General features: G+C 63.0%; 2 protein-coding genes across 4 annotated transcripts; both read left to right on the plus strand.

The window, feature by feature from the left end:
- The first annotated feature begins 73 nt into the window (after window positions 1–73).
- Window positions 74–12223, plus strand: LOC134507861 (C-type lectin domain family 2 member B-like). 3 transcript variants are annotated; one of them, XM_063318822.1, is made up of 7 exons: window positions 74–1883; window positions 9030–9168; window positions 10267–10362; window positions 10465–10646; window positions 10943–11043; window positions 11222–11350; window positions 11925–12223. In XM_063318822.1, the coding sequence occupies exons 1-6, from the start codon at window positions 1848–1850 to the stop codon at window positions 11343–11345; spliced, it is 678 nt and encodes a 225-aa protein (XP_063174892.1). In that variant the 5' UTR covers window positions 74–1847; the 3' UTR covers window positions 11346–11350; window positions 11925–12223. The 3 variants fall into 3 exon arrangements, with proteins under 3 accessions (XP_063174892.1, XP_063174891.1, XP_063174893.1); XM_063318821.1 differs by having other exon boundaries at window positions 1366–1883; window positions 10462–10646; XM_063318823.1 differs by lacking the exons at window positions 74–1883; window positions 10267–10362 and adding an exon at window positions 7872–7925 and having other exon boundaries at window positions 10363–10646.
- Window positions 4044–6665, plus strand: LOC134507863 (C-type lectin domain family 2 member B-like). Its single transcript, XM_063318824.1, is given in 5 exon segments — window positions 4044–5036; window positions 5039–5249; window positions 5349–5533; window positions 5808–5908; window positions 6087–6665. Coding segments are annotated over 5 exon segments (666 nt in total). The 5' UTR covers window positions 4044–4982; the 3' UTR covers window positions 6202–6665.
- Window positions 12224–13348: the final 1125 nt, after the last annotated feature.

Consider the following 13348-nt stretch of genomic DNA (forward strand, 5'->3'; position numbering starts at 1 on the left):
CAGACGTGGGATCGGAAGTTGCGTTTTTAAGTTTCTCTCGTTACCGGGATGTTAAAGGAAGATTTTTTTTTCCCCTCTCCCAGAAACGAGTCCCCAAAATCCCGTTGGATTTACCACCGTGTCCCTTGGGTTGTGTCCCCACCTCGTGGTGGACTCTGCGGATCCGATGGCTTCTCGTGGCAACCTGGGGGTTGGAAAGGCGACTGGGGAGAAATCTCCGCCTTTTTTTTTGAGATTTAACAAAAGACGGGATTCCCCAGCTTCGCGCTTACCCGTTTGGGGCAGTTTCCAGCAGCTCCACCCTGGGCTTGGGTTCATTTCCTTTGAATTTGGGGTTTTATGCCGAAAGCAGAAGAATGTGGGCAGCTCCAGGGTGATGCATCCCCCCCCGTAAGTATCTAAACCAAGGGCTCGACCCCGAGATCCAACTCTCAGCAAGCCCCATCCCACCCTGAAAGCAAAATCCCCCTCAGGAAGGGATGTTCTGTCCCCTCCTGTATTTTTTGGGGGGAGCATCTCTGGGGCTTTCGTCACCCCCTTTCCCAGAGGGGAATTTTAATGCTGCATTTTGAGCTTTCGCCGGAGCACGAATCCACCCGGATCTCCTGCAAATCTGCCTCTAGAGAGACCAAACAAGCCGTTTGTGGGGTGTGTTTTTGTAGCTGAATGCAACACGTTTTGTGTTTTCCCCCGTCCCCGGCTCCGTTTTTCTCCGCCCTCTGCCGTGGGATGGGAGCAGCGCTAAGACCCAAAGAGCTAGAAAACGTCCCCCCAAATTCACTGGCACCCTGCAAATTGCAAACACATCACCCATGCTCTTTCCTGATGGTTGAAAGGGGTAGGAAAGAGGGGAAAAAAAACCCATATATTAGTCCATGGGAGCGACAGCGCTGCTCTGGCAGTGGGAGGAGGCGGCGGCTGCTCTCCCCAGCGGGAGAAGACCTTCAGGCACCTTGTTTTGCCCCAAAACTTTGAAAAAAAGCAGCGTTCCTTTGGGAAACGGCTCCTTGTGGGCAGCGGCGGCGGGTGGAAGAGCAGAGCGAAGCCGCGAGGGAGCGTTTTTAAGGGCGACTCCGAGCACAAAACCCACCGCCGGTCTCCGAGCCCGTTGTTGCTCCGAGCGGGCCATCCAGTGGGAGTGTGCCTTGAGAGAGCGCTCACTGGGGATAAGGGCTCTCACCCCGCTGTCACGCCATTGCGGGCGTTCTTCTCGGGCCATTTTGGGTGGAAACGCGGTGATTTTTAGCCCCTGGGGGCCATGGGAGGGTGCTGGACCCCCCCTCCCTCCCCGGTGCGGTATTTGATGAGGTGTGCCCCGAGGCCCCCAGGCCGGGGAGTTTTCCTGCAGGTTTTGGTATGAAATACAGCAAATTAAAGGTCAGCCTGGCCCTGGAAAGTGGGATTTTGCTTCTGGGGAGCTGCAGGTGGAGGGTAAAGGATCCACCTGAAGAAACCTCAAATGCCACCACCAACATGCTCCAGAAAACTTCCTGGTGTTGGGGATAATGAACTGCAGGGACAACCAGCATCATCAGTTAATTAACTCCACATTACACAGAGCCCAGGGGCAGCCGGGGTCAACAGGAAGGTGGCAGCAGAAATGCAGCAAGAGCCACCCCTCGCCAGGTTCAGCCATCACCGCTAATTGTTAGCGCAGGTGTTAGTCATCAGCAGCATGGTTTGGCAGCTGAATGCTAGAAAGTTCTAAGAACGAGGTACAGTTGGATGAGGTCTGAGGAAGAAGTTGTCTGTGCCGAGGGGGGTGAGCCAGGCAGGTTGCCAGAGAGGCGGGAGATGCCTGGGAACATCCCGAGTCCGGCTGGGTGAGGCTTTGAGCGAGCGCCTTGATGGAGGTGAAGACGTCCCTGCGGATTTATTCCATGGTAAGAGCTGCACTCGTGGGACTCAGTTTGGCTGGGACATCCTGTGGAATTTGGGTAACGAGGTGAAGTCTCTGTGCTCAAAGAGCAGTCAAGGCTGGCTTTGCTCTCTCTTGTGCAGCCCAGGGGGGCGAAGACTTGTCTGGCCATCACAGGGTACGTAAAAAACGGGGGAGTCCTGGGACTCTGACAGGCGAATAGCGAAACTACAGTCCTTTCAACGCGACACGAGTGCAGGCTGCTCCCAGTCACGCCTGCTCAGCGGGCAGGGGGCTGAAGATTCGGAGGGGCGGTTTTCCCGTTCCGAGGAGCCGAGTTCCCCTCAAGGGAACACGCTTTTATTATTTTCAACGCTTTGGAACAACCCGCAACCTTACAGCTTCAGGGGAACGCCCCACTTTTCCCCAGTTGGGCTCCTCGTGTCTTTTTGCTCTCTACACCCCGCCACAACAGGCCTCTTGCCTTCCCCGGGGGGGGTCGAGCGGGGCCGGGCCTCGCCCGCCCCTCGGTGCGGGTTCCAGCCCCCCGGGGGGCGGCCGTCCCTCGGGGCGGCTCTTGTAGTGCCGCCCCCCTTCGCCCCTCGCTCGGGGCAGCTCTTTCGGCGACACGGGCAGGGACCAGCCCTCGCCGCCCCCTCGCACCTCCCCGTCCCTCGGGGCAGCAGCTCTTTCGGTCGCTCCCGGCGGCGCTCACGGCCGCCCCGCCATCCCCCTTCCCCTCGCCCCGGGGGTACCGGGGAGCAGCTCCCCCGCTCCGGGCGCGGCCCAGACCCGTGTCCGGCTCCTCCGCGGAACCCCCGGGGGCGGCTCTTGAAAGAGCCTTTGGGTTCTGCCTTTTTGCGCTCCAGCCACCGCGCTCCCAACGCTCGCCCGCTGCGGGACCCCCGGCCTCCTCCGCGCCCCCGGCCTCCTCCGCTGCCGCTTTTCCCCTCGGTCCCCGACGCGCCCCGGCTCCCACAGGCTTTACCGGCCGCCCGGCTCTGCCCACCCGCTCCTTCCCGTTACCGACACCGCTGCAACTGCCCCCCGGCTGCGCCCCCCCACCGGGCCCTTTAAATACCCCCGCGCCGGCCCTACGAAAGGGGGCACGAAACAACCCCCGGGGGGCGGATTTAGCAGTAAAGCGGGACAATAGAGCCCCCTTTATGTTGGCCCTGGGGCACGTACATACCGCCCGTCACCCTCCTCACAGGCCGCTAATCGTCATAATTAATAAACTTGATGGCTGAAGAGGAGGGAAGTCGTAACAAGGCAAGTGTACCGGAAGGTGCCCTCAGCATACCAAGACGTAGCTGGAAGACAACAGCATTCAGCTCACGCCTGAAAGGCGTCTGCCACACACATCATTCCAAATGATTCAATTTGCACCCAAAAAGGCGGCGCTGGGCCCGGGCGGAACGTGAGGCGAGGGGCGGCTGCTGAGGGGAGCTGGAGGCGGCGCTCCCATTGGCTGCCTCTATCGCCACTCCTCGTCCTTGCGCGCTGATTGGCCGGAGCGGTGGGCGGGCCGTGTCGGGGTACAAATATCAGGCCCCTCCCTTCAGCGGGGCCAGAGCGGCGGCGGGAGCGGAGCGGAGGAGGTGGGTGCTGGCGGTGGGCGCTGTTGGGTGCCGTCCGCTCGGTGCGGGGCTGCGGGGAAGGGAGCCCGGCGGGCTGGCGCTCCCCGTGCGCCCCCGCTCTTCATGGCCCGGCTCCGTGCGGGGCCGGGGAGCCGCTTCCCCCGCGGGGCCCCCGCTGCTGCCCGGAGCTCCGCCGGCTGAGCTGGGGCTCCTCCGTCGGCGGGGCTCCCCGGGGCTGCGCTGGGTTCCCGGGAGGGCCTGGTGCTGCCGGGGCTTTCCCGGGCGGGGGGTTCCGGCTCCAGCTCCCCGCACAGTCCCCGTCTCTGTGGATGCTGGAGCATCTGGTCTCAGTGCAGGTTGAATCGAGAGGAGCCGCTGCTGCTTTTCCGGGCTGGGAGCCATAGAGTGGGGGTCACGGCTCTGGGCAGGGAGGCAGAGTGGGGGTCACGGATCGCCAGCAGCGGTCGTTTTCGCACCAGAGAAGCCCGGGCTGCGGGAGCCACTTTGTGCAAAGGCGCAGGAGCAGCTCTGGGGAGAGCAGCCCCGTGCCCTGGTGCAGACGGAGCCTCTCTTGCCGCTCTCCTGTGCCGGGCGTTGGCATTTGCCTGCCAGGACGGAGAGCTGGTGCTCCAGCAGCTGCTGGCAGTTGGGGTTTCTGCCTGGGCTGGTGGAGGCCGGGCTGCGGGGCTCAGCTGGGTGAGTGGGGCTGGAGGGGAATGTCCAGACCTGGGGCTGTTCCTCCCTCGTCTGCCTTCTGCCCTCCTTGAGCCAGACATCAGCGACCGTCCCCAGGGCGCTGGCCCTGCTGGGCTCCACGGGCTGGTCCCTGAGCTCACTGGGGCTGTGTTTGTGTCCCCAGGTGTTGGGGACAGGCTGCAGCGTCCCGGGGGGAGCAGGGACAGCCCTTCCCTGGCATGGCCTTCCTCAGCCCGGGTGAGACCGTGTGGCCAGGGCTGATCTGTGACAGCCGGGTGTGCTGCCAGTCAGCCAACAGAGTTAATGGTCCTGATGTCCTGCCTGGTGTTCCCTGCAATGTCCCAACACAATGATGAGAGCAGGGGTGGTAGAAGTGGCTTGAAACAGGCAAGATTGTGCTTCTTGTGAGTGCAGTGGTTCCGCTTTTCAGAGTGCCACAGGAGAAGGGAACAGATCCTGCTCCAGCGAGGGGAATGTGGAGGAGCCCCTGAGTCCCCGGGACAGAGGGAAATCCCCACACGCAGAGATGCCTCGGGGCACAGGTGAAAGTCCATGCAGAGGACTTGTGGGTGAGTGCGGGGCCCCCCCTGTGGCCTGTTGGGAGGGGACAGTGTCCCCGTGGCAGTGTCACCCCAGGAGGAGTGGGGCTGGCACGTGTGGGGCTTCTTCCAGCTGTCTGGGAAAGGGTCTTGTGTTCTGCTGGGTCCTCCCTGGGGGGCTGTATCAGCCCCCCCATCTCTCTCTGCCTGGCAGCTCTCCTGCTGGGGGCTGTCCCCCAGTGTGTGTGGGGTGACAGCCTTGTCCCTGCCCTGTGTGACTGTCCCTTGCTGCCAGCTGGGAATGGCCCGATGGCAGTTGCTGTGCCCGGGGAGGGGGTTGAGAAGCTGCAGCTGAGTGTGTGTGGGGTAGAGGGGTCTGGGGGGTCCCTCCTGTGTTCCCTGGGCAGGTTGTGCTGGGGGTGGTGGGGCTGGGAGGGGGACAGCACTGTCCTCACCCCGAGTGGCTCTTTCCCCCTCCAGGCAGGTGCCCCACGCTCCATCCAGTGTGGGTCGTGGTGCTGGCTGTGCTGGTGGCTCTGGTGCTGGCTCTGGCCGTGGCTCTTGCTGTACGCTCAGGTAAGGGAGGAGCGGCTGCCTCCTTCCCTGCCCCGCGGAGCTGTGTCCCCTGGTCCCTGCGGAGCCCAATCCTCTGCCCTTCTGCCCTTCCCTCTCCAGCAGGAAGACATGGAGGGGATCCAGCTGTGCCTGCGGCTCCAATGCTGGCCTGTCCTGAGGACTGGGTCGGGTACCGCAATGTCTGCTACTCCTTCTCGAGGGCTGAGGGCAGCTGGGAGTGGAGCCAGGAGCAGTGCTCCTTGCATGGGGCCTCGCTGGCTATGCCCCGGAGGGAGTGGGAGATGGTGAGTGAGGGGCTGTTGTGGCTGCGTGGGGGTTTGGGGGTGTTCCTGGGTTGGGTGCAGAGCCCGGGGTTGGAGCCGAGCTGTGTCAGAGCAGGAGCGAGAGCGCTGGCCGGGCTGGTGAGCTCCTGCAGCAGCTCTGGAGCTTGTTGGAGCAGGCGTGGGGTGGGAGCTGCTGCCATCCCAGGGCTGTTGGTAGCTGTGTGGGGCTGGCAGGGACGAGCATGGGGCTGGCAGCAGCATCTCCTGACTGTTGGCTTCTCTGTGTCGTGCCCAGGAGTTCCTCTTGCGCCTCAAGGGCAACATGGATTACTGGCTTGGGCTGCGGAGACGGGGCGAGCGCCTGCAGTGGGTGGATGGCAGCAGCTTCAACCAGAGGTGAGTCCCATTGGGAGCCGGGGCCGTGAGGAGACCGTCCTGCGGTGGGACGGGCAGGGCCCTGGTGGGACGTGTCTGCTGGGGCTGTCCCTCGCAGGCGGCCCTTGTCCCCTCCTGGTGCTTGAGGGGACGACCGCGACCCCCACGGTGCCAGCGGTGCCTGTGCTGCTTGTTGCAGGTTTGAGGTGCAGGGCCAAGGAGAGTGTGCGTATTTGTACGACGGGGCTGTCGCGAGTGCAGGCTGCTCCCAGTCACGGCTGTACATCTGCAGCAAGCCCCAAGCGCTGGGGTGACAGAGGCGCTGGAGAAAGGACCTTTGCGTGGTGGGGCCTCACAGCTTGAGCCCTTCCAGCAGCGCAGGGGAGCATGGGGGTGTCCTTCCCTCAGCTGCTGCTCTGGGTTGGTCCTGCAGGTGGGGAGAGGTGCTGGGAGCTGCTGTGTGCTGCCTGCACTGGGACCTCAAGCCTGGGACTGGTTCCTTCATCCTCCTGGGCCCGCCCCAGAACCCATCTTGCTCCTCTCACACCTCACAGGTGATGCTGAGCTGTGGTGATGGAGCTGGAGCAGCTGCTGCCAGATGAGCTGGGTGCAGCAATGTCAGTGCAGGTCCCTGGCCCTGTGCAGGGTGGAGGGGACACAGAGCCAGGGGGTGAAGTGGCCCCTGTGGGGCTCCCTTGAAAGTTAGACTCTCATTCACACGCAAGCTTTTTTTTTTCCTGCTGTTTTGTCTTGTTTATTAAAACATGATGTATTTCTACATGTGTTTGTCTCCTGCTGGGGCAGGGCTGTGTGCTGGAGGCAGCCCTGTCCCCTCCCCTCTGCTGGCACTTTCCATCCCGCCTTTGGGAGCGTTGGAGGACACGGCTGTGAGGGGGTAGCTGCCCCCCGGGGTCTTCTGCCCCCATCCCTGTCATCGTGGGGTGCTGGTGGTGGGAGTGGGGTAGCTTCAGCCTGTGTCCCCGTGTTTTCCTGCCCATGGGGGCCCTTGGGCCACCCCCAAATCCTGACCCCTCAAGAAGGTGCTGCTGCAGGAGGAGCCCCAGCAGCAGCTGAAAGCAGCTGTGGGCGTTGGGGACTGACCCAGCTCTTCTGGTCGCTCCCGGTGGCGCCCACCCCTCGGTTCAGCGCTCACGGCTGCCCCGCCATCCCCCTTGCCCTCGCCCCGGGGGTACCAGGGAGCAGCTCCCCCACTCCGGGTGCGGCCCAGACCCGTGTCCGGCTCCTCCGCGGAACCCCCGGGGGCGGCTCTTGAAAGAGCCTTTGGGTTCCGCCTTTTTGCGCTCCAGCCACCGCGCTCCCAACGCTCGCCCGCTGCGGGACCCCCGGCCTCCTCCGCGCCCCCGGCCTCCTCCGCTGCCGCTTTTCCCCTCGGTCCCCGACGCGCCCCGGCTCCCACAGGCTTTACCGGCCGCCCGGCTCTGCCCACCCGCTCCTTCCCGTTACCGACACCGCTGCAACTGCCCCCCGGCTGCGCCCCCCCACCGGGCCCTTTAAATACCCCCGCGCCGGCCCTACGAAAGGGGGCACGAAACAACCCCCGGGGGGCGGATTTAGCAGTAAAGCGGGACAATAGAGCCCCCTTTATGTTGGCCCTGGGGCACGTACATACCGCCCGTCACCCTCCTCACAGGCCGCTAATCGTCATAATTAATAAACTTGATGGCTGAAGAGGAGGGAAGTCGTAACAAGGCAAGTGTACCGGAAGGTGCCCTCAGCATACCAAGACGTAGCTGGAAGACAACAGCATTCAGCTCACGCCTGAAAGGCGTCTGCCACACACATCATTCCAAACGATGCAATTTGCACCCAAAACGGCGGCGCTGGGCCCGGGCGGAACGTGAGGCGAGGGGCGGCTGCTGAGGGGAGCTGGAGGCGGCGCTCCCATTGGCTGCCTCTATCGCCACTCCTCGTCCTTGCGCGCTGATTGGCTGGAGCGTGGGCGGGCCGTGTCGGGGTACAAATATCAGGCCCCTCCCTTCAGCGGGGCCAGAGCGGCGGCGGGAGCGGAGCGGAGGAGGTGGGTGCTGGCGGTGGGCGCTGTTGGGTGCCGTCCGCTCGGTGCGGGGCTGCGGGGAAGGGAGCCCGGCGGGCTGGCGCTCCCCGTGCGCCCCCGCTCTTCATGGCCCGGCTCCGTGCGGGGCCGGGGAGCCGCTTCCCCCGCGGGGCCCCCGCTGCTGCCCGGAGCTCCGCCGGCTGAGCTGGGGCTCCTCCGTCGGCGGGGCTCCCCGGGGCTGCGCTGGGTTCCCGGGAGGGCCTGGTGCTGCCGGGGCTTTCCCGGGCGGGGGGTTCCGGCTCCAGCTCCCCGCACAGTCCCCGTCTCTGTGGATGCTGGAGCATCCGGTCTCAGTGCAGGTTGATTCGAGAGGAGCCGCTGCTGCTTTTCCGGGGGGCAGCCATAGAGGATGAGTCGCGGGTCTGGGCAGGGAGCCAGAGTGTGAGTCACGAATCGCCAGCAGCGGTCGATTTCGCACCAGAGAAGCCCGGGCTGCGGGAGCCGCTTTGTGCAAAGGCGCAGGAGCAGCTCTGGGGAGAGCAGCCCCGTGCCCTGGTGCAGACGGAGCCTCTCTTGCCGCTCTCCTGGGCCGGGCGTTGGCATTTGCCTGCCAGGACGGAGAGCTGGTGCTCCAGCAGCTGCTGGCAGTTGGGGTTTCTGCCTGGGCTGGTGGAGGCCGGGCTGCGGGGCTCAGCTGGGTGAGTGGGGCTGGAGGGGAATGTCCAGACCTGGGGCTGTTCCTCCCTCGTCTGCCTTCTGCCCTCCTTCAGCCAGACATCAGCGACCGTCCCCAGGGCGCTGGCCCTGCTGGGCTCCAGGGGCTGGTCCCTGAGCTCACTGGGGCTGTGTTTGTGTCCCCAGGTGTTGGGGACAGGCTGCAGCGTCCCAGGGGGAGCAGGGACAGCCCTTCCCTGGCATGGCCTTCCTCAGCCTGGGTGAGACCGTGTGGCCAGGGCTGATCTGTGACAGCCGGGTGTGCTGCCAGTCAGCCAACAGAGTTAATGGTCCTGATGTCCTGCCTGGTGTTCCCTGCAATGTCCCAACACAATGATGAGAGCAGGGGTGGTAGAAGTGGCTTGAAACAGGCAAGATTGTGCTTCTTGTGAGTGCAGTGGTTCCGCTTTTCAGAGTGCCATGGGAGAAGGGAACAGATCCTGCTCCAGCGAGGGGAATGTGGAGGAGCCCCTGAGTCCCCAGGACAGAGGGAAATCCCCACACGCAGAGATGCCTCGGGGCACAGATGAAAGGCCACGCAGAGGACTTGTGGGTGAGTGCGGGGCCCCCCGTGTGGCCTGTTGGGAGGGGACAGGATGACCATGAGCCAGCAATGTGCCCTTGTAGCCAAGAAGGCCAATGGCATCCTGGGGTGCATCAAGAAGAGCGTGGCCAGCAGGTCAAGGGAGGTCATCCTCCCCCTCTACTCTGCCTTGGTGAGGCCGCGCCTGGAGTACTGTGTCCAGTTCTGGGCTCCCCGGTTCAAGAGGGACGGGGAACTGCTGGAAAGGGTGCAGCGGAGGGCTACAAAGATGATTAGGGGACTGGAACACCTCTCTTATGAGGAAAGGCTGAGGGATTTGGGTCTCTTCAGTCTGGAAAAAAGACGTCTGAGGGGTGACCTTATCAACGCTTATAAATACTTAAAGGGTGGGTGTCAGGACGATGGGGCGAGGCTCTTTTCAGTGGTGCCCGGGGACAGGACAAGAGGCAATGGGCACAAACTTGAGCATAGGAAATTCCACCTAAACATGAGGAGGAACTTCTTTACCCTGAGGGTGGCAGAGCACTGGAACAGGCTGCCCAGAGAGGTGGTGGAGTCTCCATCTGTGGAGACATTCAAAACCCACCTGGACGTGTTCCTGTGTAACCTGCTCTAGGTGACCCTGCTCTGGCAGGGGGGTTGGACTAGATGATCTCCAGAGGTCCCTTCCAACCCTATGATTCTATGATTCTATGACAGTGTCCCCGTGGCAGTGTCACCCCAGGAGGAGTGGGGCTGGCACGTGTGGGGCTTCTTCCAGCTGTCTGGGAAAGGGTCTTGTGTTCTGCTGGGTCCTCCCTGGGGGGCTGTATCAGCCCCCCCGTCTCTCTCTGCCTGGCAGCTCTCCTGCTGGGGGCTGTCCCCCAGTGTGTGTGGGGTGACAGCCTTGTCCCCGCCCTGTGTGACTGTCCCTTGCTGCCAGCTGGGAATGGCCCGATGGCAGTTGCTGTGCCCGGGGAGGGGGTTGAGAAGCTGCAGCTGAGTGTGTGTGGGGTAGAGGGGTCTGGGGGGTCCCTCCTGTGTTCCCTGGGCAGGTTGTGCTGGGGGTGGTGGGGCTGGGAGGGGGACAGCACCGTCCTCACCCCGAGTGGCTCTTTCTCCCTCCAGGCAGGTGCCCCACTCTCCATCCAGTGTGGGTCGTGGTGCTGGCTGTGCTGGTGGCTCTGGTGCTGGCTCTGGCCGTGGCTGTTGCTGCACTCTCAGGTAAGGGAGGAGCGGCTGCCTCCTTCCCTGCCCCGCGGAGCTGTGTCCCCTGGTCCCTGCGGAGCCCAATCCTCTGCCCTTCTGCCCTTCCCTCTCCAGCAGGAAGACATGGAGGGGATCCAGCTGTGCCTGCGGCTCTGGTGCTGGCCTGTCCTGAGGACTGGGTTGGGTACCGCAATGTCTGCTACTACCTGTCGAGGGCTGAGGGCAGCTGGGAGTGGAGCCAGGAGCAGTGCTCCTCGCATGGGGCCTCGCTGGCCATGCCCCGGAGGGAGTGGGAGATGGTGAGTGAGGGGCTGTTGTGTCTGCGTGGGGGTTTGGGGGTGTTCCTGGGTTGGGTGCAGAGCCCGGGGTTGGAGCCGAGCTGTGTCAGAGCAGGAGCGAGAGCGCTGGCCGGGCTGGTGAGCTCCTGCAGCAGCTCTGGAGCTTGTTGGAGCAGGCGTGGGGTGGGAGCTGCTGCCATCCCAGGGCTGTTGGTAGCCATGCGAGGCTGGCAGGGACCAGTGTGGGTCTGGGAGAGGGACTGGCGTGGGGCTGGCAGCATCTCCTGACTGTTGGCTTCTCTCTGTGTCGTGCCCAGGAGTTCCTCTTGCGCCTCAAGGGCAACATGGATTACTGGCTTGGGCTGCGGAGACGGGGCGAGCGCCTGCAGTGGGTGGATGGCAGCAGCTTCAACCAGAGGTGAGTCCCGTTGGGAGCCGGGGCCGTGAGGAGACCGTCCTGCGGTGGGATGGGCAGGGTCCTGGTGGGACGTGTCTGCTGGGGCTGTCCCTCGCAGGCGGCCCTTGTCCCCTCCTGGTGCTTGAGGGGACAACCATGAACCCCACGGTGCCAGCGGTGCCTGTGCTGCTCGTTGCAGGATCCCAGTGAAGGGCCATGAACCTTGTCTGTTCTTGAATGACCATGATCTCATGAGTGCCAGCTGCTCCCAGGTCCGGCCCTATCTCTGCAGCAAGCCCCAAGATCTGATGGGAACCACATGACAGAGGTGCTGGAGAAAGGCCCTTCCCTGTGCTGGGGACTATGTTGGGTTTAGGTGGCAAGGGTTGGGAGTGGGGGTGGCTTCATCGAATCACGGAATGGTTTGGGTGGGAAGGGGCCTTCAAGTTCATCTGGTTCCACCCCCCTGCCCTGGGCAGGGACACCTCCCACCAGCCCAGGTTGCTCCAAGCCCCGTCCAGCCTGGCCTTGAGCCCCTCCAGGGATGGGGCAGCCACAGCTTCTGTGGGCAACGTGATCCACTGTCTCACCAGCCTCAGAACGAAGTTCTTCCTTATTTTTTTACCTAAATCTCCCCTCTTTCTGTTGAAAGCCATTACCCCTTGTCCTATTGCTACATGCCCTCGTTAAAAGGCCCTTCCCAGCTCTCCTGGAGCCCCTTTAGATCCTGGGAGGGGCTCTAAGGTCTCCCTGGAGCCTGCCCTTCTCCAGGCTGAACAATCTGGGCTGGTTTTGGCTGGGGTAGGGTTAATTTTCTTCACGGTGGCTGGTAGGGGGCTGGTTTGGGTTTGTGCTGGACCCGGTGTTGGTAACACAGGGCTGTTTTCGTTCCTGCTGAGCAGGGCTGGCAGCGAGTGAAGGCCTTTTCTGCTCCTCACACCGCCCTGCCAGCGAGCAGGCTGGGGGGACACAGGCGGGACAGCTGACCCCAACTGACCAAAGGGACGTTCTGTACCATGTGACGTCGTGCTCAGCATTTAGAACTGGGAGAAGAACCAATGGAGAGGACGTTTGGAGTTGGTGCGTTTGAGACGGACCCGTTAAGATGCGTTTGAGATGGACCCAAGTCATGCAGGTGGCTGAACACCTTCCTGCTGATGGGAAGTAGTGAATGAATTCCATGTTCTTCTCTACTTATTAAACTTCCTTTATATCAACCCATGAGTTTTTTTGCTTTTACTCTCCCGATTCTCTCTCCATCCCACCAGTAGAAAGTGGGTGAGTGGCCGCATGGTCCCGGTTGCTGGTTGGGGTTAAACCATGACACCCCCCAGCTCTCTCAGCCTGTCCCCACAGCAGAGGGGCTCCAGCCCTCCCAGCATCTCCGGGGCCTCCTCCGGCCCCGCTCCAGCAGCTCCGTGTCCTTCTGCTGTTGGTGTCCCCAGAGCTGGAGGCAGCACTGCAGGGGGGTCTCCCCCGAGCAGAGCAGAGGGGCAGAATCCCCCCCCTTGCTCTGCCGGACACGCTCCTTTTGATGCAGCGGCATCACTGGTGCCCACGTCAAACAGCAGCAGCAGATAACGGTCAGCGGACGGTACGAGGATCGTTAGTCTCTCGGTGACGTCCCTGATATGACATCCCCCGCCTCCGTAAGCAGCACCCCTCTCCAGAGAGTGCGTCAGGTCAGCAGACGGGTGCTTCCATTCCTCTCAGAAGAGTCGCCTGCTACTGTCACCCGTCGCCTTTTGCTGGTTGTTACGCGGGGAGCAGATCGAGCTGCCTGACCCAGCTCCAGGGTCTCCCCTGGCTGTAAGGGGTCTTCGCTCTTCAGCCTGGGGAGCGGGGATGAATTTCCCCGAGTTGAGTCTTTCTTTTTGGCCTGTGATGGCAATTGTTGAATGGTCGCCCTGGTCTTATCTCGACCCACCAGCTTTTCATTGTATCTTCTCCCCCTGACCAGTTGAGCGGGGAGGGAGAGAGCAGCTTGGTGGGCACCTGGTAGACAGCAAAGTCCAACCTTCCACGGCCATGCGGAAGGGTCTGGGAGGGTCTCCTGCTCCTCCTTGAACCAGGGAGCCCAGAACTGCACCCAGTGCTCCAAAAGTGGCCTCACCAGGGCAGAGCAGAGGGGGAGGGTGACGTCCCTTGAGGTTATCCCTGCCCCCAGGAGACCACTGGCCTTCTGGCCACAAGGGCACCTGGCTGGCTCATGGGCAACTTGGTGTCCACCAGGACCCCCGGGTCCCTCTCTGCAGAGCTGCTCTCCAGCAGGTCAGCCCCGAGCTGTCCCGGTGCAGGGGGTTATTCCTCCCCAGGGGCAGGACCT

This window comes from Chroicocephalus ridibundus, chromosome 28, assembly GCF_963924245.1.
Source record: "Chroicocephalus ridibundus chromosome 28, bChrRid1.1, whole genome shotgun sequence".
NCBI classification, from domain to species: domain Eukaryota; kingdom Metazoa; phylum Chordata; class Aves; order Charadriiformes; family Laridae; genus Chroicocephalus; species Chroicocephalus ridibundus.

Bases quoted from the DNA above. Each gene is read 5' to 3' on its own strand.
- LOC134507861 (XM_063318821.1), top strand. From the start codon at position 1,848: ATGGAGGTGAAGACGTCCCTGCGGATTTATTCCATG. The intron at 9,169-10,266 runs GTGAGTGCGGGG...TTCTCCCTCCAG, and splicing joins GCCACGCAGAGGACTTGTGG to GCAGGTGCCCCACTCTCCAT. The intron at 11,044-11,221 runs GTGAGTCCCGTT...TGCTCGTTGCAG, and splicing joins GGCAGCAGCTTCAACCAGAG to GATCCCAGTGAAGGGCCATG.